The following is a 21,021-nucleotide window of genomic DNA, read 5'->3' on the forward strand; positions in this document are numbered from 1 at the left end:
CATTATCCGTATATAACATTTTTGTTAGCGCGTTTTGAATACGGGTCTAAGTTTATAACGTTACTTTTATATTTAGATTGTAATCTATTTTTTATCGAGCAAGTGTTGGATACTAAAAGTAAGTTTTTCTTTGGATATATTTACAATTTATAAAATTTTATTAAACTTTAAGTATTTAAATAATAAACGTACATAAATTTTAATTGTAAGTTTGATAAGCAATATTACTGCAATAATGAAGAATGCAAAGGAGAAGAGCGATGTATGGAAACACTTCAAAAAAGAGAGCTCAACCTCTGTTCGGTGTATACTTTGTATGAAAGTATTGAAGCATGGAGGTAATACTACAAATTTACACAACCGTACAAGAAGGTACACAAAATGCATGTAGGAACAGGGCCAACGTCACCGAAACAATAAAAAATGTCTTCAGAAGACAAGGAGAACACAATAGAATTAAATGAAGAAGACGAAGAGATAGAGATCCAAAGTGAAATTCCTGCGACGACTTCACTCTCACGTCAGAGCTTAAAATTTACACCAGGTATAAACCAGGTAAAATAATTTCATATATACATGCCCAAGGAACACACTAAAGTCAACAAAAAGTCAAAACGACTTTATTTTGATTCGAAATAGTCACGCATTTTTTTGTATGACCAAAAATTGACTCCAGTATCTGCTACTTAATGACGAAAAGATGACTTCCCAGATAGCACAACGAATTCGAAAAGAATTCTTTTTGAACACCCAAATTTTGAAATGAAGTCTTTTTCTAACCCATTTCTGCACCAAAAGGATTCTTAAGAGTTCAAAAAAAGTTCTTTTGTATGTCACCAATTCTGAGCCCCTTTTGTAATGCATATAAAGTTCATTTTATGTTCTATAAGAATTCGCATTGAATTTAAAATTATTTTTTAATAGTATTCTAATAAAACTTTATCGAGATACTTTTTTGAATTTATTATGATTTTTTTATAGTACAAAAAAGAATTGCTTTTTGGTGTAAAAAAAAAAAAAAATTTTTGAAATTTTAAGAAATGTTAATTTAAAAATATACTGCTACAAAAATAGAGAATTTAGTATATTATTATTATAAGTGAGAAACTCTCTTATTGTTACTATACATGTATAAATTATGTATAAAATTTTCGCATATTTTATTGTAGTATATTATTGAATTAACATTTCCTGATTTTATATAAAAATATATAACGTACTTTTTTACAATTTTTTTACAAATTTTTTATTAAACGGATTATTATATGTTTATTATAATAAAAAAAAATATTTATTTAGTTATATATCAAATTTATGACAAATAATATATATATATATATATATATATATATATATAGTTTGTTCAATTATATCTGTTATAATTATAAGATATAAACATTTTAATAAATTTGTTTCACATGTGTTTTTACTCTATAAATGTATTTCAAAAATTCTTTTAACTAGCAAAGAAAAACCCTGCACATTACTATAATACTAAATATATAATATTACAAGCATGACATTTTTTTGACGTCAATAAACCGTCAAATGTTGTTACCAAAAATTATCATTTTGACTTTTTCTGTCGTGATGTAATTATGACATCAATGTGATATCATTTTGACTATAATGTGTTCTTTGGGTATTCTTGTTTTTTTTTAAATTTTATTATAAAGTAATTTTAAAAAATTAGAAAAAATTAAAGAATTTTTGAATAATAACACAATTGTAGAGTCAACACTTCATAGCACTCTATTGTGATTTAGAATATTATTTCTTGATACTTGTATGTGATTCAAAAGGCTATTTTTTTTACAGAAAGAGACTAAAATTACGGAATCTTTTTCACGCATAAATTCTTTTATGGGTTAGTAAGGTATTATATATAAAATAAGTAAAATTTAAGTCACACACATGTTATCTTTTTTGTTTATGTTTTTATAGAGGTCGAGGTTCTTCAGCAAATAAACTCACTAATTGTATTTTGTTCATGATTACAACCGAAAATCTACCCTTATCTCTTGTGGATAGTAAAAGCTTTAGGCGTCTTATAAATACAGCGGCACCAATGTATAAGGTTCCTAGCAGAAGGACCATAACTCGCCTCATAGATGCTAAGTATGATATTTTAAAAGAAAGTTTTAAAGAACATCTAAAACTTGGGTCTGCATTTACGTTAACGTGCGACATTTGGACGGACGTGAGTAACCAAAGTTACAGTGGTGTAACAATACACTATTTACGACACGAATTGGTTCTATCAAACGCAATGATAGGTGTTTTCCCTCTGACGCAAAATCACACTGCCAACTATATTAAAGACACAATGATATCTATACTAGAGTCATTTAATATAGATGTAACAAGTTTAGTAATTTCGTTAATTCACTGCATGGAAGCCACCATAAAAAACTGTATTACTAAAACTCTTGAAGGCAATGCATTCAAAGACAGCATTTTATTTGAAATTCAACGACGTTTCAAAGAAATTGAATCGTATCAGATATTCGCAGTATCAACTATTCTAGACCCGTGATATAAAAAAATGCATTTTAAATCTATAAGAGCAGCTTCTGTTGCTATATCACATATTAATCACAAATTAAAAACTATTTCTACTAATAATAACACAGAGTCTAATGTAATCGAACATGTAGAACCACGAACTAACAGCAAATTAAATGAATTTAACGTTTGGAATATTCACCAAAGTTTAGTAGAGTCATGTGCATCATCTGTTGATGAGCCTGGTGGCATGAATCTTAAATTGCGGCAATATTTGAATCAGCCTATAATTCCACGTGAACAAGATGTATTTAAGTTTTGGCAAACTCTTAGACCTGCGTATCCGACACTTTTTGTAATGGCAATAAGTTACTTATCTATTGTTGCGACTTCGGTACCCTCTGAACGTATGTTTTCTAAAGCTGGTATTATTAAATCAGACTTGCGAAACAGACTGAGCGGAAAACGACTAAATAGTCTACTTTTTCTAGGTTCACTTAGTGAAGAGACTTGGGGATTAGAGTAAGAAAATATTAACTATGTCTTATCTTTTCCTGTGTTCGCATTTTGTGCAATTTCTGTTGTTTATATATTATTTATATATAATGTTTAAAAAATGTTTTTTAATAAAACTTTTATATAGCGTTTGTCATATTAAATATAATAAAAAATATATATTAAAAATTGGTTATTAATATACAGGGAGTCCCAGAGCATACTGGTCACTGTTCATAAAAAGGTAGATGGGATCGAGATGAACATAAAAGTTCAATATTGTTGTGGGTTTGGTCTGCTAATAATCGAGATATAAATTTTTTAAATTGTGCGAATGAGAGCGCGCCTTGCGCGCCGAAGGAAGGGCTCGAGCCGCTCGAGCCATAGCTCGGCCTACTGTTTCAAGCATTGGCTGCCGGCGGCGGCGGGGGAAAGAAGGAGAAGCGTAGCGTCGTCGCCGTTCTCACGTCTCGCCGCACCGCGCCTAAGCTCGCGTCGATGGCTGCTACGCATACTCGCGATTACATGACGAGATTATAAATTATTAATAAAAATAGGACAAATTTAAATCGTAATAAACTTTTGTAAATAAGAAAGTCGAAAGAGAGAAAGCGATGGAAACGTATGGAACCTGCAAATAATATAATATTTGCCGCATCAAATTCTCTCATCGTTTTTTATGGAATATTAAATTAACGAAGATTTATCACGATTGATTCTTTATACATTCTCCTTTCGTAACCATCTTATTAGAAAATTACGAAATGCACGAAATACTATCCCTAATATGCACTCTTTGTAAAATAACACGATAGAAAAATATTCACGTTTGATCTAACGACTTCAGGATAAATTATTCGATGCAACTTCTATGGTAATTATAAGTAATTAGAGATCAATGTTATGTCAAGTATCGTTAGTATGGTTAACTAGAAATGATTTTCTCTTGTATATGATAGAGAACTTCGAATTTCTTCTATCGTTAATACATTATAAGTCACTGAAAATCTGTCGTACTAAGTTTATTACGATTTAAATTTGTCCTATTTTTATTAATAATTTATAATCTCGTCATGTAATCGCGAGTGTGCGTAGCAGCCATCGACGCGAGCTTAGGCACGGTGCGGCGAGACGTGGGAACGGCGACGACGCCACGCTTCTCCTTCTTTCTCCCGCCGCCGCCGGCAGCCAATACTTGAAACAGTAGGCCGTGCTATGGCTCGAGCGGCTCGAGCCCTTCCTTCGGCGCGCAAGGCGCGCTCTCATTCGCATAATTTAAAAAATTTATATCTCGATTATTAGCAGACCAAACCCACGACAATATTAAACTTTTATGTTCATCTCGATCCCATCTACCTTTTTATGAACAGTGACCAGTATGCTCTGGGACTCCCTGTATACCTCTCTTATTTTTTCTCCTTACTGCCATGTGTTACTAATATGCAATAATTATACTTATTTACAGTGAGCTATTTTCATTATTTATATAATTATAAGTATTTTTATTACATAATTATGATGTAGATTTTCTAATTTATATATAATTTAAATGGTTTTATATTTCAGAGATATTTCGGGCATAACAATAATGCATATCCAGAGTAAAGATTCTTCAATAATAAAGTCAACGTAATAAATTAAAATTATTTTATATAAATTAGATTTCTTTGAATATTTACACATAGTAACTTTTAAATTAATTAGTAATAATCGATTTTTTCTCGATGTTTATGGAAAATAATCGATTGTTATTTTATACTATTGCGAATTAATTGATTGTCTACGATCGATCATTTAAAGAGTCGATTATTTAGCAATCGATTATTTTTTTTAACATCGCCCATCTCTAATTGGGTGCGTTTTGCATTATTGAATTAGGGGTGCGTTCCGTTTCACGCATAGACCGCATGAGACAACGCCTGCGTTCAAAAATAGCTTTAGCTGGTGTTGGGGAAAAAAAGATTAAGTTGGTAGTATTGAGAATTCCCAACGAGGTTGTTATGCTGAGTCAGTTCAATACTACCCTAGTAGTCTGTACTTTGTCTCATTTAAATGGACCTTAATTCTTGTTCTGCGGGTATGCATAAGTATCAGGCCTCTGGCACTCGCTTATATTTTCAAGCAAAAATGTGACCTCCTTATTGTTCGAGATCCGCTAGGGGCGCTGGTAGTAACATAGCCCTCTAACCTATTGCAGCGTGGTGCAACGCGTGAACACACGCAAGTGATAAATAGTGATAGCAAGTGATAGTGATAAATATATCTTGATAAATAGTGAACGTTTACAGAAACTAGTAAAACGAGAAGCATGCCACATTGCATAGCTCCGGGATGTACTTCCAAATATAAATCGAATTCAGAGAAAGTACATTTTTTTATTGTGCCAAAGGACGAAAATATAAGAAAATTATGGCAAGATGCAATTCGAAGAAAAAACTATAGTGCGGGCAGGACAATCTCTGTGTGAAAAACATTTTATGGCCCAAGATATATTGTGGAAGCGTGAACTAACAGGTCCTGATGGACAAGTACTCGGCGTTGTAAGTAAACAATTATTGTATCATTTTTGTATACTTATCTACACAAATAGATAAAACTATTTTTGTTTTCCAGTCATATTATAAATAACCAAGGTTGCGGAAAGGCACCGTACCGTCACAATTTCATGGGCAGAAATTACTGTGGATAACACACTACTTCACAAACAGACACAAATGGTACATGAAATAGTACAACAGTGCAAAGAAGAAAATGCACAAGAAATAGTATAAATAAGCCTAAATTCTCATTTATAGATTTGATAGCTTGTACTACATTGCAATTACCAGTAAATTGGTCTAGATGTACTTTCATCTGTAATGGAACTAAAATTGAATCATTTGTCATGGTACTAATGTATAAAAATAGAAAACAGTTTTGTCACTAAAAATATCAAAGAACTTATTGTACAAGAAAACTTATATTTAACTAATAAACTTATATCTAACTTATATCTACACTATTTATACATTTGTATATATTGTATCGATCACTTATTTATTTCATAAACCTGTCCATTTTAAATTAAAAGATTTGATTTTTAATAATTACTTGTATTACAAATATTAAATAAAATAATAAAAATATTTTCTGATTATTTAATATACTTATATTTATTGTTATGTATGTCATAAATTGCTGTCGCGTACAATCGCATGCTGCCATGGCACTGATGACAACTATGGCAACAAATTGTAAGAAGACTATGTTACTGCCAGCGCCCCTAGCGGATCTCGGACACTAAGGAGGTCACGCGAAACTATTCAGTGCCAGAGGCCTGATAAGTATCAGGGAAAGCCATGGGGTTAATAGAGGATAAATATAAGTAAAAATATAGAAATAGGGAAAAAAAATAAAAAGGGTAGGGGTTGGGACGACGGGACGTCACAATGGGTGTTTACGATAATGGCTATCCAAATAATTTTCTCTAGGACCGAAATATATGATAAGCACAACCATCTACTATCATCATGATTCATGACAACTCAATGCTATCCGGTATAGCCAAATCATCACGAGCAAATTGCGAGTTCCGTGAGTTTGTAGCAGGTAACCTAAAAAGTACGACATAAATAATTTGATTATTACAATTAAAAATAATCTGTTTTTAATGTATGGTAAGATTATTAACTTCATTAAAATAGTAATTATATAACACAATCATGTATTTTTAAAGTATTGTCTAAAGTAATATTAAAGAGATTATTTTATTTACAAATATTTTATTTATTAATTTGTCTATCAAGTTTCTATTATAACGTATATCTAACGCATATCTAACGTATATCTGTTTACAGTATATCTTAATTTACTATGCACTTGTATTACAAATTAAAAAAATTTATTGTAAACATTATTATTAGTTTCACATTAGTGAAATATTCATGCATAATATTTATACATAAAGATATATGATTTTTTAAAATAATGATAACACCATGCAATTTATCATTAACAGTTGTTACAAGAAAGAAAAATATTTATACTTAAATTTTTATTTTACTTGTAATCTAAAAAAAATTATTAATACCCACACAGCACACTTTATCCTAGGGATGTCCCTGAGATGTCATTTTGGGATATCGCAATATCGTTGGATATCCGTGGACCGTCTGCGATATCCAAGGGATATCCAAGGGATGCACAAATGTCCACTGATTTGACATCCTGTAGATATCTCAAACGATATCCAGAGGATGTCATGAATCATGATGATAGTAGATGGTTGTGCTTATCATATATTTCGGTCCTAGAGAAAATTACTCGGATAGCCATTATCGTAGAGTGAGTCCCAGATGCGCACAGTAATAAACGGACACAGCAAGCTGAGTGAAACGGACACAGTAACAAACGGACACAGACCAAACGGACACAGTAATAAACGGACACAGTGCGAAACGGACACAGTAACAAACGGACACAGTGCGAAACGGACACAGTAACAAACGGACATAGACCAAATGCGCACAGAGCGAAACGGACACAGTGCGAAACGGACACAGACCAAATGCGCACAGAGCGAAACGGACACAGACCAAATGCGCACACTGCACATGCGCACGGACCAAATGCATACACAGAAAGTCGCAAACCCATGTGATGCAGTAAATGCTTTGCACGCACACACACACACACACACACACACACACACACACACACACACACACACACACACACGGAGAGGTGCAAGGGGGGCCTTTGGCCCCCCTCCCGCACCCACCCCGTCCAAGTCGCTAACCTATGTGGACTTTACTCTGCTTGTAATGTACATGGATTGCATTTGGTCCGTGCGCACGTGCAGTGTGCGCATGTGCAGTGTGCGCATTTGGTCCGTGTGCATTTGGGCCGGTATTCATAGTCAATTCTTATGTTTAAGATCATCTTAAGTACAGTCTTAAGATGCCATCAACCAATCACAGAGCCGTATTAGCATCTTAAGACATTACTTGAGACGATCTTAAAATAAGATTCGACTATGAATACCGACCCTAGTCCGTGCGCATTTGGTCTGTGTCCGTTTTGCACTGTGTTCGTTTCGCTCTGTGCGCATTTGGTCTGTGTCCGTTTGTTACTGCGTCCATTTGTTACTGTGTCCGTTTAGTCTGTGTCTGTTTGTTACTGTGTCCGTTTCACTCAGCCTGCTGTGTCCGTTTATTACTGTGCGCATCTGGGACGCTCCCTTATCGTAAACACCCAATATACATGGAGGAGGAATTGCTATGGTTTCATGTAGACCGAAAGTGTGTTTAAGATCTGTGCGAGAGAGAAAGGTATATCATGATACTCGCTTTCTCTGCGCATGCGTTAATATCATTGCTCTATTTTACACCGAGCACTTGGTACGCGTATCAAATAGTAAATAACTAGTGAGTGTGTTTAATCATTGGCTGATTAGCTTAAATTCACTACTTGATACGCGTACCAAGTGCTCGGTGTAAACTAGAGCATTGGCTTGGTTTACATCGTCAAAACCTTAGTACGCGTATTAAGTTTGGTGCGCACCAAAGCCTTAGTACGGGCGCGTTTACATCGAATGTACTAAGCATGTACTGTGAAAAATATAATACAAATTTAATTCATGTTGATGTCTCCTACTAAGCATTTTCACACCGGTTTTTAGATTTTAGCACTGAGGTTATGCTCAATTGCTAAATTCTCTCTAAAATGCGTTTTATGCGTTTACATCGACATTTGTATCACTTGGTACGCGTATCAGTTTAGTACGATACTCCTACTTGATACGCTCGTACCAAATTGATCCGGCAGCGTTTACATCGTGCGTACTAAATATTTAGTACGAATTTGATACGAATATGGTACCTGATACGCGTATCAAATGCACGATGTAAACTAAGCCATTGACCTAGTTTACACCGAGCACTTGGTACGCGTATCAAATAGTAAATAACTAGTGCATGCTTTTAATCATTGGCTGATCAGCTTAAATTCACTACTTGATACGCGTACCAAGTGCTCGGTGTAAACTAGAGCATTGACCTAGTTTACACCGAGCATTTGGTACGCGTATCAAATAGTAAATAACTAGTGAATGTGTTTAATCATTGGCTGATCAGCTTAAATTCATTACTTGATACGTTGTAACGTCCGGGTCTGGGAATATTTCTTCTTAATGTGTGCGTTGCGACGCCTCGGTCGCCTGACCGACGCGGGAGCTCTCCTTTTCGAATTTCGGGCAGCCCGCTTACACGGACTCTACCCGGGTATGGCGAGAGCTTGTTGCCGATGGAAAACCTTGTGGGGTTTGGTTAGTGTGACTTTGATGTAGTGTGCTTTCCAGCAAGACACAGTGTAACACAGTGTCCACTAGTGTGAGCGACACACACTGACATGTTCTTTCTCACACTAATGGACACTGTGTTACACTGTGTCTTGCTGGAAAGCACACGTAGTTAAGATTAAGTATAAGAAATCTGGATATATATATATGTATATATTTATTAATAAAACAACGTATAGGATGAATTATTATTATACTGCTGTTGGATCTAACTCTGGTTCTAGCTCTGGGGGATTGTCGTCGGAATCGCTGAGCGTAATTATCTCAGGCGCGTTGGACGTTAACTGGTTATAATTTTCCAGAGGGACGGTGTCCTCTTGAAACAGGTCAATGGAAGAGATTGCTTTTCCTGGCGGAGCGTCTGTGACTGGAGAAGGAAGGGGGGTGTGTTCCAGCGGGTAGCCCACGAAATTCTCAATTTCCTCGAAAGCCCGCTCTAGAGCTTTTTGTTGAGCTTTAAGGATCTTTTCTCTTTTCTTTTTTCCAGCGCGGTGGCGATTCTTCTTGATGGTCTACAAATAAACGCTTGGTTAAGCGATTGAACGCTTAGTTAAGCATTTTTCTGCGTCAAGGGAAATTAGAGCCGTCGAGTATATTCGTGCTTGTGAATAATTAACTAACTTATATCGCTGGCAAGCGATAGAATGCTCGCTAGCGGAATCTACCCTTACGGAAAAGACACTCTAATTTTGAGAGTTTACACTCAAAATTGAATGTTAATACTCGATTTTGGGAGTTTATTCCCAAATTTAGGTGTATACGCTCAAATCTTGAGTATTTACACTAAAGATTGAGTGTTTATACTCGAATATTGAGTGTGTACACCCAATGATTGAGTGTTCATACCAAAGTTTGGATTTAAATATTGAATATTTGAAAGTTGTGACGTGGTAGCTTAGCTGCCACGGGTAGCAGCGTCCCTCCCCCGTCACAGGCTGCGAATTCGCGCCGTACGGGGAAAATAGGCGAGAGGCGAGAGGGGATCTCCATGGGCAACCGCGACGGGCCTAGCGAGCGTATTATTAATGTTACATATTTTTGATTTCTTTGCGCGGCGACCGCCTCTCGATGGAATTTGGCGAGAAAGCGGGAGAGGAAGAGAGAGAGCGACGGCGATGCGGGGAAAAAGGAAGGACGCCACTGGTGCCCGGGAGAGACGAGCACGCGGCCCGCACGGGAATTTGGCGTGGCCCTGGGAGAGCCACGGCCGGAGCCTAAAGCGGCGGTGCCCGCCAACACCACGACGGAACGTCCCGGAGGGCTGTGGAGGAGCCCGGATGGGACCAAACGCGTCGAGGGAGGCGTCAAGTCCTCTCGCGAGGAACGGAGGTCTCCGCGTGCGCTGTCCCGGCTCGGGAAGTGGCCCAGCGGGAGAAAGAAAATTTCGCGGGGGCCTGCGAGGCCCCCGGAAGGATTACGGCGCGCACGTCCCTGCGTACGCAGGACTGCGTGCCTTGCAGCAATTGGGTCGCGGCGCGAAAACAATGCGCATGACCGAACGGGGGGGATCGACCGCGATCCACCCCGCTTTTGCGTGCAAGCGGTCCAGCCGTTAAGTTGCGTATCGTATCCCTGGTGAATTATCGGTGTCCCAGGTAGCAAGGTGACGTTAATACGACGTCAATAATTCGTCATTTAAGGTCGCAGACGTCATGTTACCAAATTAAGACGTAATAGTAACGTCATTTTTTGACCTATTAATTACGTCAGTCATTTATCCATCCTACAACGTATTTCCGACGTCATATTCTTGACTAATTAATAACGTCAGTTAATTGATCATTTTACGACGTATTAATAAGATTTTATTAGTGACTAATTACTGACGTTAACTATAATTCTTTGTAATAATTGACGATTTAACCTCAAATGACAAATTATTGAGGTCTAGTGGACAACACCTTGCTACCTATAACTATTAATCATTATTTAAAGATTGGTTAATAAACAACATTATTAAAATCAATATAATATTTTATATAATTAATACTATCAATATTTTAGAATCATCCCAGGCAGCACATAATATTTATGATAAATATTTATTAATATTTATTTTTTCAAAATATTATAAAAATATTTTACACATATTTTATATATACGAAGAAAAAAATCTTTATTCAACATATTAAAATATAGATTAAATATTTTATATAATATTTATGGTAAATAAAAGATAAAGATTTGTATAAGTAATAATTTGTAAATATATTTATAAATATTTCATAAATATTTTTATAATATTTATGATAAATCTTTATGATTTGTCAAATCTAAGACCACAAAAATATTTATAAAATATTTGGATAAATATTTATAAAATATTTAAATAAATATTATAAATATTTTATCAATATTTTATAAATATTGCGTTTTGTCTGAAGTATAATTTAGCTTTATCAAAAGAACAAAGCAAAAACATATTTCTATAAGTTATTCCACATATTATTTTGCATATGTAAAAATCAGGAAAAAAACTGTAAATTTATATTTATTTATAAAAATATTAGTTAACTACAAGTTTCATGTTTCTCGCATCTATTGAACTGATCTATAACAAATATGTATTCATGATCATCAAGTTCATGGATCATCACAAAGGGTTAGGTAGCGTACGATCTTCGAAGTCAAGCAACGTCGACGGCGGTTCAGAGTTGGATGGGTGACCGCGGAAGATAGGCAATTCCAAATGTGACTATGGTGTAGTGGGTCGTGATGCTTATTGAGAAATAACGTAGATTTTTTTTTACATTATAATTATGTTATTTCGATATTTTCATAATGCAAGTACTGCATATATAGGACATGTACCCGAAATATTTTCTAAAACGTCAAAATAATGGCTTTTACTACCTGGGATAGTCATAAAAATGACGTTAAAATGTCGTCTTTATTAAATGTAATCTAAAAACCTATGTTTTGTCATAAAAATAACAATAAAATACCGTCAAATGTACGATACTAGCTTCTTGAAAATGACGTCAATAATATGAAAATAATGACGTATTTTTGACGTCAATATATGACGTCGTTAAGATGAGACAAATGTACGTCAGTTTTACGACATTTAGACGTCATTTTATCTCGACATTATGACGTCTGGTTCGTCATAAAATGACCAAAAAATGCCGTCAATTAGACGTCACCTTGCTACCTGAGGTGGCTTGTGCGAGGCCTCAACGAGAGTCAAAGGACGAGCCTAGAGACGAGGGAGGTCATCGCTTGGGATGTTATCGATGAGGTGGCCAGCCAGGATAATTTAGTGTGAGCGGTTGCCGGCCGGCGAGGTGTCTCCGGGCCCGTTCTGCATCCGTTTTTGCGTTAGTGCGTGATTCGCGTGGGCCGCAGGGCGGTCATACGTTCGCATAAGTAATTGGGGATTTATCGGATGCAAGCGGGCGGGACGCCAACGCGCCGAGCCACGGGGAGGACGGTTGTAAGGACGCTCGGGTTCCGTCGGAGATTCCCCTCGACCGTGTGCGCCGCAAAGCCCTCGCGCGAGCGAGTATCGCGTCGCGAGTAGCGGGTGGACGGGACTTCCGGTTTCGCGACGGCGTGGAGTGCGGCAGCGGCCGGCGATTATTTTGTGACCCCCGCGAGACACGCGGTCGTGTTCTATGGTTGCCGGGAGTGTCGGCACGTTCGAACGCCCGAAATTCATTGTGCGCGGAAGATTCCATCGTCTGTCCTTGTCGGCCGCGCGCCTACCGCGGGAGCTTCCCGCGTATCGTCCGCGTTTCGTTTTGGTTTAATTCGCGCCGGGGCGCCGCATTGTCGAAACGCCGCATGCCGCGTCCCGTGATACTATTGTTTCTGTCCGACATTTATTTTTAATAAAGTTCGTTATTTGTTAAGCTCAGAGTCTAATTTTCTGGTGTGTCGTCCGCCCCTTCGTGTTACCGCAGTCGCCTGCTCCCTTACGATTCACCCCGCCCCTCTACCGTTAGGCAGAGCTGGTCGAGATTGTCGCGCAAGGATCGAGGACACCTTGGCGTATCGATTTTCGCGAATTGACGCGTCGTCGAGCGCGTCTGGCGCCCAACAATTTCTCGCGATAGCGTGTGGCTGAGATTCGAGCGCGACAAACACGGCATCGGGGGTATTGGTTACCCAGCCGGTCTTATTGTTTTGCCCGCGGCTTTTCTGGTCAGGAAAAGTCGTGACAAAGTATACTCTCAACATTTGGATATGACACTCAATAAATGAGTGTATACTTCCAAGTGTATACTTACATAAAGTGTGAACACTGAAACGTTGGAGATGTACATTCAACATCTATCGGTTGAAGGTATACACTTAATATTGAGTGTGCACTCTCAAACATTGGATTAGAAAATGTTAAATAAAAACAAAAGCAAGAAAAGCAAGTTCAACCAAAACATTCAACTATAGAGTGTTCAGCTGGCTTTGAGTATTAATTTGAGTATTTTTTCTGAGTATTGAGTATTACTTTCTACTTGGATGTTTGCCATTTAATTGAGTGTTAATTTCAGTGTTATTCTTAAATTTAGGATTAACATTGAAATTAACACTCAATTAGATGGCGAACATTCAAGTTGAGAGTAATAATACTCTAATTAAAAGTAAATTAAAGAGCGAACACTCAAGTTGAGTGTTTACACTGAATGTTTACCCCTTGTCCCAAATTATGCTCAAATTGAGTATTTTTTAAAGTGTTATTTTTATTGTTTTTTCCGTAAGGGTACGGTTTTGTTCACTTATATCGCTGGCGAGCGATAGAATGCTTGCTAGCGGAATGTACGGTTTTGTTCACTTATATCGCTGGCAAGCAATAGAATGCTCGCTAGCGGAATCTATGGTTTCGTTGAGCACGAATATACCGGCTTTTCTAATTTCACCGACGATGTTTTAATCATTGAGCCTACTCACTTTAGGTGTTGTAGAATTCATCGCGGCAAAAGGGAGGGGAGAGGGTTGTACCTAGAGGAGTTGTTTCACAATTATTTGGAAGTGGATCGACAATTAATCTTTATAGTCCTTATTATCGAAAGGATTCCTTATAATATGGCGCAGTTCAATTTATGAAAATATCGGAAAATATTCTAGGGAGCGAAACTAAACAATAATTAATCAGTACTCACGAGTTATAATATAGTTTGAAGCAATAGCTCGGTCCAGTAACAATTAGATGGTTGATGTAGGTTGACGGTTGAAGGTGGTCGATCGCAGAGATGTGTTGATGATGGCAGTCTGTCGGAGCACGCACTGTTTGACTTAAGTGACAATGAGTTGATCGCGAAGCTGTAGGAGAGAGGTTGCAGATTTACAATAACTTGAAGATTAAAGAGTGACGCGTGACTGAGAACTAGTGACTAAACTAATCGCTGAATAAGTATGCTGAACAAGTGTCGAAAAAATAATGGTGATCCGGCTTCTGTGCGCGGATTTAAATAGGGCGCGGACAAAGGGATCGAGCAAAATCGGCGTTGCGCTCAGCGGCCGCTAGCGCTCCGGAGTAGGGAACACGCGCGAAGCGCAAGAGTCGGTAAGAGTGGGAGTGATTCGGCGGCTTGGCAGGAACCGAGTTTCGGGGGCCGCTGATAACCCAGGTAGCAAGCCCACGTCATTTTGACGTCCCAAAATGGTCATATCTGGTCATATGTCGTCAAAATGACCATTTTTTACATGACCTAAAATTGACGTCATGATGTGACGTCATTTTGAAGTCATATTTCAGTCATGATCTGACGATTATTTTCCCAGACAGCACACATCCAAAATCGGGACATAAAGACGTCATTAAGACGTATTTTAGACACGGTCTAAAGCGGTGTCTAGACAATGAGATTTAAGGCGTAAGGCATAAGCATATTATATAAGCATATTATATTCAACTTTAAGAGAACTTTTTTAAGAAAACATTTAGATATCTTGGAAATAATTTCAAAATGGTCAAATTAACCATTTGAACGCTTCAAAGTCTTAGTGCTAAATAGATCGCAATTTCCATCAAATTATAAAGGTTATGGAAAAAGTTAAATTTAACAATGAAATTAATAAGTAAATAAGTTAATGCTATTTATTTTTAATATGTTTTGCAAAATTTAATTGCTTTTATAAAAAATAATATAATTGCGACAGTTTATAACATATAGGTATATATGTAGACAATAACAAGTACCCATATCGATGATTCAAACTAGCGTAACAGATAGAGTACAAGATTTGTAATCCTAAGGTCCCGGGTTCAAAACCTACCAGCGGCAAGTAAGAGTAAAATAAAATAATATAATTTAAATTTAATTAATTAATAAAAATTTGTCCCAAATTTAGTATGTACTGTTGATAAGAATAATAAAAAAAATGAAATTTTTACTTTATTTTTTATCTCTAGTTGCAGTTTAAAGATATCCGATTTAAGAAATCTTTTAGATATTAGTTTCATGATATCTTTCTGTTCTCAAAAAACGCATTGGTTAACATTCTGACATTATATGTTATCTTTTAGAAGTCTCTTTATGTTATCATTTTCAGAAACAGGATATCTTTTAGAGATCTTTTTGACAACATATTGTTCACGTCATTCTATGACGTCAAAATACGGTACATTTCATGACGTCAGGAATTTGTGACATTCGACCGTCATTTTAACGTCATAAGGGCGTCATTTCGTGACGTCAAGAATAGTCAGTAAATGACCATTTTGGGACGTCAAAATGACGTGAGCTTGCTACCTGGGAAGGCGCGTGAGACCGTCTGCACGTGTGCGGATGTTTATTGGAGATATCTTGTCTAGGATTTCGTCGATCATTTGATCCGGAATATTTTTCGGCTAGGATCGCTTTCACAACCAAATATCTCGCCGGTTTATCAATCTTAATTATTCCTTGGGCGCGACATCTCGTCGCCAACGTGAAATGGATATCTTACGGACTGTTTACCCACACAGCACGGGGAGCTCCCGGGGAGCTCCCGAGGAGCTCACAAAATTTTTCATAAGCTTCATTTAAGCTTCCAAAAAATTCGCACGGAGCTGCTATGTCCGCTTTTGAGAGCTCCTTGAGAGCTTCATTTGAGCTCGCAGAGAGTTTATAAATCATGTTTTAAGAGCTCCCTGCGAGCTTCAAAATAATTCTTGGGAAATTTCTATATAAGCTTCCCGGGAGCTCTTATGTCCGCTTTTGGGAGCTCCCTGAGAGCTTAGATGAAGCTATCAGGGAGCTTATATAGAAGCCTCACAGGAATTATTTTGAAGCTCGCAGGGAGTTCTTAAAACATTATTTCTGAACTCCCTGCCAGCTTAAATAAAGCTCTCAGAGAGCTCTCAAAAGCGGACATAGGAGCTGCCGTAAAAAATTTTATTTTTATAATTTCCCCCTTTTGCTCTCTCTGAGTTGCAAAGGCCCACGAACTCTCTTCGTGTAACAAAAACAATATATACTACACTTTGCTGCTAGTGAAGTACTAACTGTTAGGTAAGCCGTGAGTGATGGTTTTTTTTTATAAGCCTTTTGGAGTAAATTTTCTCACGAGAAGGAGCGCCGTGCCTTCGCCTAGTGGCGATCTTGGGAACTACTCGCGACTATATGACTATACATGCAGTACATTAATTTACCCGATATGTTCAATCTCTGGGAGTTTGTTTTGTCGAATTTTGTAAACTTCTTGAAAACTCAGCAAAACGAACTGCCTGGGAGCTTGTTTTGTCGAATTTTGTAAGCTCCCCGGGAGCTCAGCAAAATGAACTCCCTGGCAGCTTGTTTTGTCGAATTTTGTAAGCTCCCCAGGAGTTCAGAAAAATGAACTCCCTGGGAGCTTGTTTTGTCGAAATTTGTAAGTTTCTCGGAAACTCAATAAAACGAACTCTCTGGGAACTTGTTTTGTCGAATTTTGTAAGCTTCTCGGGAGCTCAGCAAAATGAACTCCCTGGGAGCTTGTTTTGTCGAATTTTGTAAGCTTCTCGGGAGCTCAGCAAAATGAACTCCCTGGGAGCTTGTTTTGTCGAATTTTGTAAGCTTCTCGGGAGCTCAGCAAAATGAACTCCCTGGTAGCTTGTTTTGTCGAATTTTGTAAAGTTCTCGGAAACTCAGCAAAACGAACTCCCTGGGAGCTTGTTTTGTCGAATTTTGTAAGCTTCTTGGGAGCTCAGCAAAATGAACTCCCTGGGAGCTTAATCGGAACTTTGTGCTGTATGGGTATGTTAAATGCCTAGTTATGGTTCACCTGATCTTCCGACACGCAGTCCGGATATTACGCGGATTAATTTCGTATTGTATTTCTTTAGGCGTGACATCCTGTCGCCGTCGTGTTGATAAGATTTTGTTTTAGAACCGCTCGGTTTGAATCTTTAAGGATTCAGTTGACGAGATATCGTTTCTTTAATCATCCGACAATGCACGTGCAGGGGTCTTTACAAATATCCGGTTCTTATTTATCTTACAGTTAATTAATCCTCGACGAACCCATAAGCAATACGAGAGTAAGAATTTAGAAGTTTAAACTATCCGATTGCCTATGCGTTCGTATCGATAAGAGAGTTAAAATAATGCTAGATATAACCTAAAGTATATGTATATGTAATATATGGTTTTGATATATATATATATATATATATATGTACGTAATTTTAAAGTACGATTAAGTTGGTGCTTAATATTTGAATTATTATTATATACCCAGACAGCACATGTAGATTATGAGAACGATAATAGGATATTGCGAAAGTATATTGCAATATTCGTATAATATTATAGATACGTCTGTGATATGGCGAGTATATACTCATAACGTACTATGTCCGCGTTGCCTTATCCCATAGAATTTCGCTGGCAGTTTATGAGAATATACCGAATATATCTTAAGAATGTTATACGTATGTCTAAAGTATATCTTCAGTATATTCACAATATGTCTACAGTATGTTCACATTATATGGGCTCATGCATAATGAGAGGAATAAGGAACAAGGAATTAAACATACAGAATTAGCAAGAAGAAATAAGAAGAGGAATTAATCATTTCGCACATCAGGAAGCTATCGCAAAAAATGAAGCGTAATATCTGTTGAATACGCTGGGGTGCTTTGGGAAATTATGCTCAGATAATTGTAGGTTATAACCTAAATAATATATGTATATATACAATATATATATATTATTATAGTTTACGTTACTATATTATATCTTATGTACATACCAGAGTTATCTGGGCGTAATTCCTGAGAAAACCACGTTGTCCGTGAGTTCGTGTTTGCACGTTCACATCCTACACTTCACCACGTGTCTGCATCACACGGCAGACGAAAATGCGTAACGTTACAGATCATAGATAGCGTTGACATGATTCACTTTCGATATTACGCGGATATTTTGGAAATATGTGATAGATATACATGAGATATATCATAGGATATTTTACGGATGTTTTGAGTATATTAGATATAATCTCAGTATATTCAGTAGGAGTTGCGAAGTTCAGTCGCTATATTCTAAGTTTATCTTGAGGATATATCAAAATGACATTCTACTGAGACGTTATATGAATGTTTTACGTATATTCGGTATGATCACAGTACATTACGTATGAGAGTATAATATTCGTACGATATCTGGTGCTGTCTGGGTAATGACGACTTAAGCGAAAGTAAGAAAGAGCCATAGAAACGTATTAATGCTCTAGTTTACACCGAGCACTTGATACGCGTATCAAGTGAATTTAAACTAATCAGCCAATGATTAAACACATTCACTAGTTATTTACTATTTGATACGCGTACCAAGTGCTCGGTGTAAACTAGGTCAATGAGTAAGGTAACTCAGCGCGCGTGCATCCGGACAAGTTTCGCGAGAAAACTTTTGGACAAAATTTTCCGGACGCTGGGACGTTACAACGTGTACCAAGTGCTCGGTGTAAACTAGAGCATTATCTGCACCACAGTTTCAACACTTCTTGTGTACTTTTGTACTTAATTATGAATTGTATGTGTGTGTGAAACATACCCCAGACAGCACATGTAGATTATGAGAACGATAATAGGATATTGCGAAAGTATATTGCAATATTCGTATAATATTAGAGATACGTCTGTGATATGGCGAGTATATACTCATAACGTACTATGTCCGCGTTGCCTTATCCCATAGAATTTCGCTGGCAGTTTATGAGAATATACCGAATATATCTTAAGAATGTTATACGTATGTCTAAAGTATATCTTCAGTATATTCACAATATGTCTACAGTATGTTCACATTATATGGGCTCTTGCATAATGAGAGGAATAAGGAACAAGGAATTAAACATACAGAATTAGCAAGAAGAAATAAGAAGAGGAATTAATCATTTCGCACATCAGGAAGCTATCGCAAAAAATGAAGCGTAATATCTGTTGAATACGCTGGGGTGCTTTGGGAAATTATGCTCAGATAATTGTAGGTTATAACCTAAATAATATATGTATATATACAATATATATATATTATTATAGTTTACGTTACTATATTATATCTTATGTACATACCAGAGTTATCTGGGCGTAATTCCTGAGAAAACCACGTTGTCCGTGAGTTCGTGTTCGCACGTTCACACCCTACACTTCACCACGTGTCTGCATCACACGGCAGACGAAAATGCGTAACGTTACAGATCATAGATAGCGTTGACATGATTCACTTTCGATATTACGCGGATATTTTGGAAATATGTGATAGATATACATGAGATATATCATAGGATATTTTACGGATGTTTTGAGTATATTAGATATAATCTCAGTATATTCAGTAGGAGTTGCGAAGTTCAGTCGCTATATTCTAAGTTTATCTTGAGGATATATCAAAATGACATTCTACTGAGACGTTATATGAATGTTTTACGTATATTCGGTATGATCACAGTACATTACGTATGAGAGTATAATATTCGTACGATATCTGGGGCCCGATTCTTGAAGTCATTCGCAAGAGAAACGTATACGCAAATACTCGCTCTAACAGAAAGTTGTAAGTTTATTGGTTAATAGCCATACGATAGCCAATAAATTTCCAACTTTTCTGTAAGAACAGAATTTGCGAATACATTTCTCTTGCGAATGAATTCAAGAATCGAGCCCCTGGTGCTGTCTGGGACAATGCCAGCCATTGGCCTAGTTTACATCGTGCATTTGATACGCGTATCAAGTAGTGAATTTAATGTGCTGATCAGCCAATGATTAAACACATTCACTAGTTATTTACTATTTGATACGCGTATCAAATGCACGATGTAAACTAGGCCATTGTACATATAGCTCTAGTTTACACCAAGCACTTGGTACGCGTATCAAATAGTAAATAACTAGTGAATGTGTTTAATCATTGGCTGATCAGCTTAAATTCACTACTTGGTACGCGTATCAAGTAGTGAATTTAAGCTGATCAGCCAATGATTAAACACATTCACTAGTTATTTACTATTTGATACGCGTACCAAGTGCTCGGTGTAAACTAGAGCATAGTGTTTGACGTATGCGCAGAAAGAGCAAGTATTATGATATACCTTTTTCTCTCGCACAGATCTTGGACACACTTTCAGTGCTGGCATTCCTCCTCCATGTATATATACTCAAAGTAAAATTACAGGAGCCATTAAGGCCCTCACACATGAATTGACATAACCATAACGTAAGGTTTTAACGCGTCGGATTGGGCGACCATAACTGTAACCTGCCGTAACCGGCTAATTCA

At 36.9% G+C, this 21,021-nt stretch overlaps 1 protein-coding gene and 1 long non-coding RNA gene across 2 annotated transcripts; one reads left to right on the top strand and one right to left on the bottom strand.

Moving 5' to 3' along the window:
- The first annotated feature begins 4,421 nt into the window (after positions 1 to 4,421).
- LOC118647411 lies at positions 4,422 to 6,015 on the top strand. The gene is made up of 2 exons (XR_004964688.1): positions 4,422 to 5,540; positions 5,614 to 6,015. It is a non-coding gene; the product is annotated as an uncharacterized LOC118647411 (long non-coding RNA).
- A 3,075-nt stretch (positions 6,016 to 9,090) lies between these two features.
- On the bottom strand, positions 9,091 to 14,871 carry LOC118647211. The gene is made up of 2 exons (XM_036291628.1): positions 14,228 to 14,871; positions 9,091 to 9,849 (listed from the first exon to the last, which is right to left on the bottom strand). Exons 1-2 carry the CDS (start codon positions 14,246 to 14,248, stop codon positions 9,529 to 9,531), a joined length of 342 nt encoding a protein of 113 aa, XP_036147521.1. The 5' UTR covers positions 14,249 to 14,871; the 3' UTR covers positions 9,091 to 9,528.
- Positions 14,872 to 21,021: the final 6,150 nt, after the last annotated feature.

This window comes from Monomorium pharaonis, chromosome 9 (genome assembly GCF_013373865.1).
Source record: "Monomorium pharaonis isolate MP-MQ-018 chromosome 9, ASM1337386v2, whole genome shotgun sequence".
Lineage (NCBI taxonomy): Eukaryota > Metazoa > Arthropoda > Insecta > Hymenoptera > Formicidae > Monomorium > Monomorium pharaonis.